The 14,024-nt window shown below is 42.8% G+C and overlaps 1 protein-coding gene across 1 annotated transcript in view; it reads right to left on the bottom strand.

Moving 5' to 3' along the window:
• Positions 1-2,859: 2,859 nt before the first annotated feature.
• IRAK2 (interleukin 1 receptor associated kinase 2) overlaps positions 2,860-14,024 on the bottom strand; it is a 58,228-nt gene continuing 47,063 nt past the window's right edge. The window contains exons 11-13 of the mRNA XM_059940367.1: positions 7,995-8,195; positions 4,808-5,099; positions 2,860-3,840 (exon numbers count right to left, since the gene is read on the bottom strand). Coding sequence (XP_059796350.1) covers positions 3,728-3,840; positions 4,808-5,099; positions 7,995-8,195 — 606 coding nt within the window. The 3' untranslated portion in view covers positions 2,860-3,727. The remainder of the gene's footprint in view (positions 3,841-4,807; positions 5,100-7,994; positions 8,196-14,024) is intronic.

Genomic DNA, 14,024 nt, shown 5'->3' with positions numbered 1-14,024 from the left:
ACTCAGCGCTGTCCCCCTTAGCAGGACGCCTTCAGATCCAGATACGCTCATCGAACCCACACCAGCATCATCACTCCATTTACAGAGACCAAGTGACAAAACACAGAAAATGACAGAATTGGAATTAGAAATTAGAAACTACGGGGGAAAAAATAAAAAAGACTACACAAAAATGTAAAATATCCTTCTGGCAAAAAAATATAAAAGTTAAAAAACAAGGTACAAACTTGGAAAAATATTTGGAACACGTGGCAAAGGGCTGATGTCCCTACTATGTAAAAACTCTGGCAATAAGATATTTCAGTGGGCAAAGGAAATGAACTGATGAACGAAACAAATCACGAAATTTGTTATATTTCATTTTAACATATGAAAAAATGGCTCCATTTCTGTCATTTAGAGAGTACAAATAAAATTATGTGTTCACCCATTAGGTTAGCAAAGATCAAATAGAGTGATAACATTCTTCCTAGCTGAGGATGTGGGGAAACGCACTCCCATACATCACCGTATTGGTGAAACCTCCTTGGAAGGCAGCACCATTGGGAGCAGGAAGAATGGAAACAATCTCAGTACCCGGCAAGTGAAGCTAGTTACGTAAATTACAGAAGGACCATACAATGGAATACCGGGCAAAAAGAATGAACTGCTCCAAAAGTACTGTTGAGGAAGAATGGCCAAAAAAGATGTGAGAAAACACAGGTTCCAGAATGAATGAAAATACCCTGTGTACAGCAAAAAATAATAAATGAGAGAGGAGTGGAGCCTCGAGATAAAATGTTTTTAAATGCCTGAGAGTAACCGCTCTGTATTTGTGTGTTTCTAACTACTTTATTGAGATATAATTTACATACCATAAAGTTCACCGATATATAATTCTATGATTTTTTTAGTACATTTAGAGTTGTGCAACCATCACCATAATCTAATTTTAGAACTTTGCATCACCCTAAAATCTTGTGATCATTACCACTTCCCTCCCCACACCACTCCCCCTCCGCGCGCACACACACACACACACACACACACACACACACTTCTAATTTCTGTCTCTATGGATTTGCCTGTTCTGGACATTTCACAAAAATGGAATCATACAATATATGATTGGCTTCTTTTACTTAGCATTATCTTTTCAAGTTTGCCCATGTTGTAGCATGTATCAGTACTTCATTTTTTATGGCTGAATAATAGTCCATTGTATGGATATACGACATTCTGTTTAACTTTTCATCTTTTGATAGACATTTGGGTTGTTTCTACCTTTTGGCTATTATGAATACTGCTGCTATGAACACTGGTGTTTAAGTTTTTGTATGAATATGTTTTCATTTCTCTTAGGTAGATACCTAGAGTGGAATTGCTGGGTCATATGGAAACTATGTTTAACCTTTCCAACTTTTCCTAAGTGGCTGGCCATTTTACAATCCCACCAGCAATGTATGAGGGTTCCAATTTCTCCACATCCTTGCCAGCACTTGTTTTTGTCTGTCTTTTCTATTCCAGCCATCCAAGCAGGTGTGAGTGGTTATTTCATTGTGGTTTTGATTTTTTTTAATACCTAACAAAATTTATTTTAAATACCTGATAGAAACGACAAAACACATGACAAATGTTTAATTTTTAACATACATGATAAAGTCACTGGAATGCTCTTAGTAGTACCCACATTCAGAGAAATGTTGCTAGTATTGCAGTATTTGTCAAGATAAATCTATCTCATTTTAATTGGAATTTCCAGTCATTCTCAGAAATCTCTTTAGAAGATATTTTTCCCCCAGGGGTGTCTCTCTGTATGGTGGTTTTGATTTTCATTTCCCTAATAACTAATGAGGTTGAGCACAAAGATTTAAAAAAAAAAAATTTTTTTATCATCTCTGGAAGAATCCCCAAACTAGTAACACTCGTTGCCTCTGAGGAGAAGAAATGAGGGACTAAGGTCCCAGTGGGGAATCCCCCATGTAATCTTTTGTACTGTTTGGGTTTTTTGTTTGTTTGTTTGTTGCTGTGTGCATATATTAACTTAAAAAAAGTCAGGCCTTACCTCTAGGAATTCATGGAAAGACACCTTGGTGCTCATGAACCCTGGAATTCATATACAGAATTGTGTATGTATGAATTTACAGCTTGCTGGAGGAAGAAAATCCAAAGCTTTCATAGATTCTCAAAGTGGTTCTCTGACCTCTTCAGAAATTTGTGAAGCCCTGGTCTGGAAATGCAAATCTGTCTGGGTAATATTACCCAGTTGGCAACTGTCCTCTATTGCTCAAAATGCTTTGGAAACATACTGCTCATAATTTTAAGGTGCTTACCACATGCCAGGTCCTGTTCAGGGCACGTAACACGGACTCTAGTTGAATCCTCACAGCCACCAGAGTTCAAGACAAGGGTGGGACTTCCCTGGTGGCACAGTGGTTAAGAATCCACCTGCCAATGCAGGGGACACGGGTTCGATCCGTGGTCCGGAAAGATCCCACATGCCGTGGAGCAACTAAGCCCATGCGCCACAACTACTGAGCCTGCGCTCTAGAGCCCGCGAGCCACAACTACTGAAGCCCGTGCGCCTAGAGCCCATGCTCCACAACGAGAAGCCACCGCAATGAGAAGCCCGCGCACCGCAACGAAGAGTAGCCGCCGCTCGCCCCAACTAGAGAAATCCCACACGCAGCAACGAAGACCCAACACAGCCAAAAATCAATAAATAAAATAAATAAATTTATAAAAAAATAAAAATAGGACATGCTGAATTTAAAAAGACTTGCAACGTGACTTTTCAGAAATATACCCACTGCAATAAATGTTAGGTACATGACAAAAATAAACGCTTAATGTCTTTTTAAAAATTTATTTAATAAAACAGGACAAGTGCATTTTCAAAGTACTTCTGTAGCCATGTCTCACCCGTTCCTCCCCAACAGCCCAGGGAGGGAGGATGATTGCATGTTACTTACAAGGAAACTGAGGTTCCAGAAATTAAACTAGCAGCAGAATCAAACATGAACCTAGTTCTCCTGGCTCTTCATCCAGCCATAAATAATACATATTCTCTAAATAAAAACTCCATTTAAAATATTAGCGTTAGTGGGATGGGAGGATAAAGGTGCAGAGTGGGCATTAAATAAATATCTGTGGGTTGCAAGATTTCTGAAAGAGAAAGCAGAAAATCTCCAGAGCCTTCTGCCAGGTGTCTGGCATTCGTAAAACTTGAGACCTTGAGGAGGGAGTGAAGAACCGAAATGGGACACAAGTTGAAAGTCTTTCATGTAAAGGTCATGGAAGTTTGCAGGCAGTTGGTGACAAATGTTACCCAGAGATGTTAGCTTTGGAAAGTGCCATCAGCGCTCAGAATGCTCAGTCGGCTGTCGAGGGTGAGAGCCAGGCAATGGCATCTGTTGGGGTGGTTATCGTCACACGCTCCCCGGAACCACAAAATCGCCCACATCCTGGGCTCTTGTATCAGGGTTTCCCCTTCAGTCTCCTGATAACCCAGAGCTCTGATTGACAAATCTCAGAAAGGAAGAGGACTTCATGGATTTTTGTGTCTCTGAAAGCTGAGGTCCCGTCTCCCCTAACTCACTCTGGTAAAATGGAAGTGTCTCTGCCGCCACCCAAGGGAAGCTGATGTTTGGTGTTTCCTGGGAGATCTTGATTCTTCCTTAGATCTTTTTCTCGAATTGACGTTCATTTTTCCAATGGAGGACGAGGGTCCTCAGCTGTGGTCAAGTCATCAGGGGCCAAAAAGCTCAATGCTATCCAGTTTCTCTTCTTTGTAGAGCTGGATATTCTCCATCAGTTTCTTTTTGGCCTCATTGATCTCAATTTTCCACGAAGTCTCTGTAGCTGACATTCAATGGAAAGTAAAGAACTTGAACAAAAGGTATTTGGAAAGAGTTGTTATAATTCTTAGAAAGTCAGACTTGGTCACAGTTTTTCACTTAAATCGGGCTTCTGAATCAGGCCCTGAGTGGAATGAGCACTATCATTGCTTCTGCCTTTTCAGGGAAGGCCTGTCACCTGCCCCCGCCTTTCAGAGAGGAGGGGCTTCCATGCTTCTCCCCTGAGGGGTGGGGGGCAGTGTTAGAATGAAGCTTACACTCTCTCTCTCTTCTTCCTCTCACCTCCATGTGGGAGGAGGAACAACAGGAAAGGTCAGAGCCTGAGACATTCACAGAGCCATGTGTACCAGGGGATGAGGACGCTGAATTGTAAAGGCCTTCCGAATTTTTATTTCAGAAGGAAACCTGGTGTGTTTGGACCCCAGAGTCAGAAATAGAAGCTACCTTTGGAAGCAGCTGGCAAGGTGTGAAGTGAGGATGGAGAGGCGGCCGGCGACAGACCACAAGGGGCTTTGCTAGTCCCAAGGGAGAGTTTTTACTTGGTCTCTAAGTGCAATGGGGAACCACAGAAGGGCTTTAAACGAGGGGTGACATGAGTTGTTTTTAAAAACCACTCCGGCTGGCCCCTGGAAGAACTGGTGAGGGGCCCGAGCAGATCAGGGAGGCCACAGGAAGGCTGTGCGGTCATCCAGCAAGAGGAGAGTAGCTTAGATGAGGGGTAGGGGTCTGGGGACGGGCAATGCAGGGAAGCAGATGGAGCCGAGGGATGTTAAGGTCAGTGGACAGGACTGCGTGAGGGACTCGACCTCGGGGGCCGGGGGAGAGGGAGGATGGCTCTCTTGGCACGGCCAGCTGGCAGGTGAACAGCTGGATAGTCAAATGAACGCGTGAATGAGGGAGAGAAGGAATAAATGATAGGCTGAGTTGGGGACATAAATGAGAGTGTATAAGGACTCAGATCCCACGCTTACCATCCTGAGGAGGTTCTGGACTGGCGCGGGCCTCAGAGGAGGAGTCAGCTTCCACTGCCCCACCAGCCGGCAGCTCGCTTTCTCCATCCGCTGGGGGGGGACGCGAGGCGGCAGCCCCGGCCCAGGGTGCCTCCCTCATGGAGCAGGACGCTTCGAAGCTGGAATTGTCCACGTCGTCCGTTTCTTCCGGAGTATTGGAGGAAGAGCCTGTGTGCTCGGAAAGACCACTCCAAGGGAGCGACGTCTCCTGGCCTCTCAGCTGCTCTTCCACAGCAGCCACAGAGCCACACACCTTTGGGAAGAGAGACAAGGGCACTCACTGAGAACTTTTCCTGAAATTAAAAATCTACCAGGTCTCCCAGGCCGAGAGAGACAGAGAGAGAGAGAGAGAGAGAGAGAAATGCACCACAGGCGCAGAGATACAGATATTTGTACTTTTGCTGGTTGAGACCCTGGGTCTAGCTGCCCCAGCAATGCCTATCCTGCCTGCAGTTTGGTTAAATGAGCAATAAATCATTCATCCACTCATTCATAGGCTCCCTGCTTCCTTCTCTGTTACGTGTTTACGTGTGTGTCTGTGGGTCGAATCTAATAATTCGAGTTGAGTTTCTATCACTTTCAACTAGAAATGCCCTAAGTAATACAGATATTGCCCTTGAGGGCTTTTCTGGTTAGGGAGGTTAGGAAAATTAGAAGCAGGCAGGGAAGGAATATTTCTTCTTTACACACACACACACACACACACACACACACACACACACACACATATAAATGGCACACAAACCTACCCTTAGTAAAAATAACAAATTTCATTTGCTCAGTGCCTTGCAATTTACAAAGCACATTTGACACATAATGTAAATGAGTTTTTATAAATAAAAAATTAAAAGATCAGAGAGGTGAGAGGTTAAGTTCCCTGCCTAAGGTCACCCAGTCAGTGAGTGGCAGAGCTGACCACTAAATCAAAGTCCGCTTGTCTTCAAGGCCATGACCCCACTGATCTGTCATCTTCCTAGCTTGGTTGTGAAATACTGGGGACAATGACCATTTTCATTCCTCTTTGTATATGAAAGTGCCCTATCCCCTTTATTCCACATAGCAAATGCTTCCTCATGCTTCAAGGCCCAGTTCAAATGTCACCTTTTGAGATAAACCTTCACAATATATGCCCAATAAATACTTGCCAAGCTAAAAACTACAAAACTACATAACTAGGTTCTGGCCTAGGTTCTGACCTATGGGAGAAAAAGTGATAGGTGCATTTCCAGGTCACACCCTTACGAGGAAGGGTGTATGTTCTCCTTTTTAACCCCCTTTCAGTGGCTGGAATGCAGATGTGATGGCCTGAGCTAGAGCAGCCTTCTTGGATTCTGAAGTGGAAATCACATGATAAGGGTAGCAAGAGCAACAATACAGGAGCCCAAATCCCCAATACTGCGGCACTGCCACATCAGCTCTGGACTGCCTACATTCAAACTGTTGAGCTAAAGAGAATAAACTTTTATCGCACTTGGAGTCTCCTCGTTATAGCAGCTTCTTTGAATGTACTTTAACTGATACACTGAACAAAAGAATAAAATGAATGAAGGAATGAAAGAATAAGTGGTTGAAGGAGAGAGATCTTTTTAAAACATGAGTCTGATTATGTCCTGCCCCTGCTTAATTCCCCCAGTGACTTCCTCAAAATCCTGACTGTGGCTGCAAAGCCCTCTGTTGTCCGGGCTCCTCCTTCCCCAGCAGCCTCATTACAAGCCACTCTGCCCCAGGTACTCTATGTTCTAGCCACTCTGACCTTATTCCAGGCCCTTGACCTTGCTAGGCTCTCTCTCAACTCAGGCTATTTGCATAAATTGTTCCTTCTGCTTCGATTGCTCTTCATCTGGTCACACATCACTTCCTTGGGAAAGTCCTGGGCGAGGCCCCCGTAATATGCTACACCAGCGCTCACCAGATGGTTACTGCACAATGTCTGTGAACTCCAGGAAAGTGGAACTGGGCCTGCCTTGTTCCCCGATATATCCCCAGGGCCCAGCACACCACTGCTGAATGAGTGACTGAACACTGCGGCACTCAGGCAGCTGGAGCACAGCCTAGGCTGAGAGCGGTGACTTGGTCTCTAGCTCCTGCCACGTCCTGGTGCAAGAGGGTAGACCTGGGGCTGAGCCAGGAGTCCAGAGGGCTCTGATAGAAACTCCCTCTGGCCTCATCTCCCCCTCTCTCGGCCTCAACATCTCCATCTGTAAAAGGGGAGGCTTGGGCTATAGCACTGGTGTTTGAAGATTTTTTTTTTCAGCTACCAAACCCTTTCCTCAAATAAAATACTGAGAACCCAATACAATTATGAGAAGTGATAGTGGATGTCTGGTTCGAGTCATGGGTGGGGCCTGCAGCCATCCACAGCTCTCTTCCTGCCAAAAGGTACTCCCAAGGAGCCCCTGTCAGACACCACTTGAAAATCACTCTGTGGGATGATGTCTATGAGCCCTCTCAGGCAGTTATTTTGTCCTTAGAAAGGCCTAGTAAATTTGGTGCCCAAATTTACACTTGTTACCATGGAAACCCCCTCTACATATCCTGTCCATAGGAAAATATTTTATCCTCTGTGGTGGTTGATGTCTGCCTAGTCCATGGGCTAAGGAATGATCCCCTTCTCTGGAACCTGGCCCTTCCACCTTCCAGGCTTGACCCCCTGGCCACCGGGTTTATATACTGGACCCCCCACCTTACCTGATTGGCCAACAGGTAGACACCTGACCCTAGCTAAGCCAATCAGTTTCTCTCACTAAGAGGTTGGAATTGGGCCGCTCAGTGAAGACAGAACTATGACATGTAAATGAATACGGCTGTATCCCCTGACCAAGAGGATGGAGGGAATGAGAAGGGGCCTACAGAGAGGAGGAGGAATAAAGCCGGTTCAGAGAAAGCAGACGGACTTCTGTTATATCCGAGGGTGTGGTCCTGGGCACCCTCAGGACCAGACTCCAGTTTGGCTGCTGTGAGCTCCAGCAGATACTGCTGTTTGCAAACAAATATGGCCCTGATGTATGAAATCACTTCTCGGTAAAGGCATCGGTAAAGGGATCGTGACAGAGCCCCTGGTAAAGCAGACTCATGCAGCCGGGGAAGTGAGGCCCTGCGGACGCAGGACAGGGCTCATCGCTGGGGGAAGGCTGAACGTTAGGCTCACCTCCGCCAGGCTGGCGCTGCGCCTCCGCAGGCAGAGGCAGGCGGCCGTGGCCAAGGCCTCGGCGCAGGCCTCCGGCAGCCTCCCTGCTCTTTTCTCCAGGTACTTCTGGCAGATCTCCTTGGCCATCACTTTCTCCACACCTGTCTTCCTGGAGCAGAGCCATGTGGTGCTGCTGGGAATTTCACTGAGGAGTAAATCCTTCTGTGGGAAGAAGAGTGGAAACACCCCCGTGTGAGCTGCAGGGGTGGGGATTCTAACCACCCGTGCCCCACCCGCCTCCAGGATTGCACCAGAGCGGCAACGCTCAGAAACCCAACAGTGTTGTCAAAAATAATTGCAAGGATCCCAGGAACAAGTAAAACAGCCAAGAAGTGGAGAATTGTTAAATTCCCCCCACGTACAGGGCATTCCATACCACACTCGTAAGCCCCGTCAGGCAGGGGCTTAACCTTTCTAGGCCTTCGGTTGCTTCATCAGGAAAATGGGGATAATAGGACTAACACAAAAATTAAATGACATAGTGCATCTAAAGCATAAAGTGTGATAAAGTGTGATACTTGACACAGAATCAACATTCAATAGTCTATTAGTGATAATAATAAATAGTAATAATAGCTATCATTTATATAGTACTTACTACGTGCTGAGCACTTTACTTACACCAATAATTCATCTTATTAACATTTACAGGAAAAATCTCTCATGATATAAAATAAACATTTTAGGATGTAGGATTCTCACCCATGTATATTTAATAGGAGATGTACTATATATAATATTATGTATATTTTTATATTTTAAATTTTGTATTTACATGTTACAACATTTTATGCTACTTAGAAAGCAGAAATCTGAACTATTCCTAAAACAGAAGATATGCTGTATAAATAATAATAAATATATTACTATATAAGTATATTTGTAGAGTACAAATTGTATGTTACATATTACATTGCACATGTATATATTTACTTATTTGCAACTTATATAAATATAAACCTACTTATATAAATAGGTTACAAATATATTACTCGTACTGCTTAAATATATTAAATATAGGAAATTAATATGTAATATAATTATGTATAATACTGATTGATATAGTATATAGTGCATTAATCTATCATATATCAACATATGAGATGTTAAAAAAATATGAAACATATGTATTTTTTTATGTTTGTGGTATATTTATGTAAACACTGTAACATTTATATATAAATTTTCCATGTATATTCTACATATATACATATTTATACATAAAATATTGTATACTGTAAACAATGTTTTATATATATACATATTTGTAATGATATTTCATGAATATACAGTATTTTATATGGTTACACATATAACTATATAAAACATTTTATATAACTATATATAACATACAAATATATAATATATAATACTTTAAATAACTATATAAAATATTTATACGGAAATATTTCAATACACTTTATATGTTATATGCTACATGCATTACATAAAAATATTGTATAATACTTCATGCTATATAAAATGCAAAAATTGAAAATCCATGTTATAAATAATATAAAATATAAATATATATTTAAATATAAATAATATAAACTGTATGTATATATACATGCATAGAATAAATACCAGGGGGCAGGGTGTAAAATATTAACAGCAGTCATCTCCAAGAATGATTTCTATTTTCTTTTCTATATTTTCCTATATTTACTAAATGTTCTACAAGCCTGTTTTGCATTTATATTTGGAAAAATAAAAGGGTTTTTTTTGTGTGTGTGTGTTTTTTTAATAAATTTACTTATTTTATTTATTTATTTTTGGCTGTGTTGGGTCTTCGTTGCTGCGTGCGGGCTTTCTCTAGTTGCGGCGAGCGGGGGCTTCTATTCCTTGTCTTGTGTGGGCTTCTCACTGCGGTGGCTTCTCTTGTTGCAGAGCATGGGCTCTAGGCGCACGGGCTTCAGTAGTTGGGCTCGCGGGCTCTACAGCGCAGGCTCAGTAGTTGTGGTGCATGGGCTTAGTTGCTCCGCGGCATGTGGGATCTTCCCGGACCAGGGCTCAGATACGTGTCCCCTGCGTTGGCAGGTGGATTCTTAACCACTGCGCTACCAGGAAAGCCCTGTGTGTTTGTTTTTAACATCAACAGTTCCTGACCTCCTATAATTCGTCCCCATCTGTTAACTATGGCCTTCAGAAACCCCAGATTTTGTGACAATCTGGCCCCTGCAGACCTATCCCATCTCCTCTCCTCCCTCTGTCCTTCTAGCTCACTGTACTCAGCCACTCTGTCTCCTCCTTCTATCTTGGAAGCCCCTAAGCTCATCCTGCCTCAGGGCCTTTGCACTTGTTCTTCCCTCTGTCTAGAATGCCCCTCCCTTGAGCTTTATCACGTCCTGGTCCCTCCCTTCATTTGGGTCTCTGCTCTGGTGTTACCTACACCAAGAAGCTTTCCCTAACCTAAAACAGCCCTCCCCCAACTCTTTCACTCTGTCCCCTAACATTACTTCACATTTCTTCATAGCACTTACCACTGGCCTGGAATTACACATATTTTCATTTACTTAAATATCCTTTGTTCTCCTCCCCTAGAATGAAAGCTCCAGGGCTTCCCTGGTGGCGCAGTGGTTGAGAATCTGCCTGCCAATGCACGGGACACGGGTTCGAGTCCTGGTCTGGGAGGATCCCACATGCCGCGGAGCAGCTGGGCCCGTGAGCCACAATTATTGAGCCTGCGCGTCTGGAGCCTGTGCTCCGCAACAAGAGAGGCCGCGATAGTGAGAGGCCCGTGCACCGCGATGAAGAGTGGCCCCCGCTTGCCGCAACTAGAGAAAGCCCTCGCACAGAAACGAAGACCCAACACAGCCATACATACATACATACATACATAAATAAATAAATAAATAAATAAATAAATAAATAAAATTTTTAAAAAAGAATGAAAGCTCCAGGAGGGCAGGAACTTTAACTTTGTATCCCCAACACCAAGAACAGTACCTGGCAGAGAGTAAGTTCCTCACAAATGTTTTCACATATTGTACAAGCTAATTTATTTTCTGGTTAAGTTTCTTCTTTTTTGTGTAATTTTATTATTTTTAATAGAAGTGATTCATTAAATGTAAAACTAAAATTTTATTGCTCCATACAGCTTTGTATACAAATACAGTTATAATTCAGAGTAAAATATTATCAGAGATTATCAGACATGGGTTGTGATATTTGCTTCAAAAACAAAACAAAATAGTCCCCACTCTGCCTCAGTTTCCCAATTGAGAAAATGGGCTGTCTAAGGATCCAAAAAATACCTAGACACCTGACGCCATCAGTAATTCAATACCTGGAGACTGAAAACCTAAAACTGGCAAGGGGTTCATTTTTAAATGCCCTTTTGCACAATTCTTTCATGTGAGCTCTGCCTTTTTAAATGTTTATCTTTTTAAAAAGGGTAATGGTGGGACATCCCTGGTGGCACAGTGGTTAAGAATCCGCCTGCCAATGCAGGGGACACGGGTTCGAGCCCTGGTCCGGGAAGATCCCACGTGCCGCGGAGCAACTAAGCCCGTGCGCCACAACTACTGAGCCTGCACTCTAGAGCCTATGAGCCACAACTACTGAGCCCGCATGTCACAACTACTGAAGCCTGCATGCCTAGAGGCCGTGCTCTGCAACAAGAGAAGCCACCGCAATGAGAAGCCCGGGCACCGCAACTAAGAGTAGCCCCTGCTCACTGCAACTAGAGAAAACCCACATGCAGCAAAGAAGACCCAACGCCGCCAAAAATAAATAAATAAATAAATAAAATTTATTTTAAAAGTGTAATGGTATTTAAAGTTGACAAATCTGTAAATAAGAATAGAAGCGTATTATTTACGGATATGGAGGTTACCACCATCTGAAACAAATGAGAAACTGTGCGTAGTGATTGCCCTGAAAGAACAGTGTAAGAAGACGCTCCCCACTTGACTACCGCCCATGAAATCCTGGGTCTCACCCAGTAACGGCCATCACGAGATGCCGTCCTCCGTCAAGAACACTCGGAGGCAGAGTGACGGGGAACTTAGTAATGGAGGGACTCAGCAACTCCACCTGAACCCTGATGAAGCTTAGTACTAAAAGGAGGGCAGTCTGCCGCACTCCTCAGGCTGTGATACAAAATAAAGTACACAGAACCACCTAGACCATGATTCTAATCAAGTCTCAAGGGCTGACAACCAGGGCACAGGAAACAGGGGCAACAGAGAAACAAGTTAAGGATACAACAAGATGCAATCAGAAAAATCCAGCACGTGAGTCTACCACAGAAGTGACCCACTTTATGCAAAAATGCAATGCCAGGCAGAAAGAAAGGGGGGAGGGGCACAGTGAGAGAACCAAAGTCTTCAGAAACACGTCACCTTGCTTGCATCTGGTTTCAAACGAACCAACTTTAAAAAGCAATTTTTGAGACAATTTGGGACATCTAAATATGAAATGGGTATTAAATGATAATAAGTAATTAAGAAAACTAAATTCTCTGGGTGAAATAACAACACCTGGGATTTGCTTGAAAATACACAGACAAAAATGGTTTGGGGGATGCAAAAGAAATAAGAAAAGCATGCTGTTGATAACTGATGGGATGGATGAATGGAGATTCCTTATATTCTTTTCTTGACTTTTGTGTATGTTTGAAATTGTCCATAATAAAAAGGGCTTTTTAAGGAACTGGGTGTCCCTGAGGGCAGGCCAGGGAAAGAGGCCTGGAGTAGTTGCTAGGTGCTGTTACATTTTCTAAGCCAAGTATGCAGATTACTTGAATTAAACATTTTAATTAAAGAGAAATTATTCAAAATCAACAATATTATTAAAAACATTTTTTTGTTGTTGTTAAAAACTAAAATAGAAGCAGTTGAAGTTTTAGGGCAAAAGTTAACCCTTCCCCTTATGTCAACTCTCCAAAGGCAACCCCTGCTAATAGTCTGGATTATATTTTTCTAGAGTTTCTGCTATAAAAGTCCACAGTTATAATCACTTTAGTTATATACAATAATTATAATAATTGCAAGCAATCTCCTAAGAGCTATTGAAATAAGAGTAGTGATAATAATAGCTACCACACAGAGTGCTTACTATGTTCTAGTCACTGTTTTAGGTACTTCACATATTATTTAATCTTCACTAAACCCTATCAGGTCGGTACTATTATTAGCCCCAGATAAATAAGAAAATATAAGCTACAATTTGTAAATTCATTCATCTATTTATCACCAAAGACGGGATCACACTATATATACTGTTTTGAACTTGCTTTTTTCTCACTTGCAGATACTCCCTGTCAGAACATATATGTCTTTCTTGTTTTGTTTTTTCTAAAATAAGAATGTTTATGTCAGCTTTATTCAGAATTGCCAAAACCTGGAAACAACCCAGATGTCTAGAAACTGATCAACGGACAAACAAATGGTCGGACATCCATACGACGGAGTATTCCCCAGCAGTACAAGGAATCAACCACTGACACATACAACATGGATGAATCTCAAAGGCAGCACGCTAAGTGGAAGGAGCGCGAAACGAACAGGCACACGCTCTATGATTCCACTTACATGACGCTCCAGAAGAGACGGAACTACACAGACAGAAACTAGATCAGGAGTTGCCAGGGGCTGGAAGGGGGGAAAGGGGATTGACTATAAAGGGACGTGAGGGGATTTTCTGGAATGAAATAAATATTCCATATCTTGACTGTGGTGGTGGTTACCCGACCGTCTACATTTGTCAAAACTCATACCATTTTTGTGTACCTCAAAAGTGTGAATTACACCTTGACAGAAATAAGTGCATACGTCCACACTGAGATCCCCACACAAAGGTACCAGCAGCTTTATTTGTACTGGTCAAACGCTGGAAACACCCTACACGTTGTCAACAGGTGAATGGACAAATGGGGGCACATCCACACACTAGAGCACCATTTGGCATCTAAAGAAATGAACTCCCAACACACACACACACAGAGCATGGGTGCATCTCACAAAAACTATGCTGAGTGGGAAAGGC

The sequence above is a fragment of the Balaenoptera ricei genome, chromosome 11, assembly GCF_028023285.1.
Source record: "Balaenoptera ricei isolate mBalRic1 chromosome 11, mBalRic1.hap2, whole genome shotgun sequence".
Lineage (NCBI taxonomy): Eukaryota > Metazoa > Chordata > Mammalia > Artiodactyla > Balaenopteridae > Balaenoptera > Balaenoptera ricei.
Note: the sequence above shows the minus strand (reverse complement) of the source record. Positions and strands in the feature narration are given on the sequence as shown.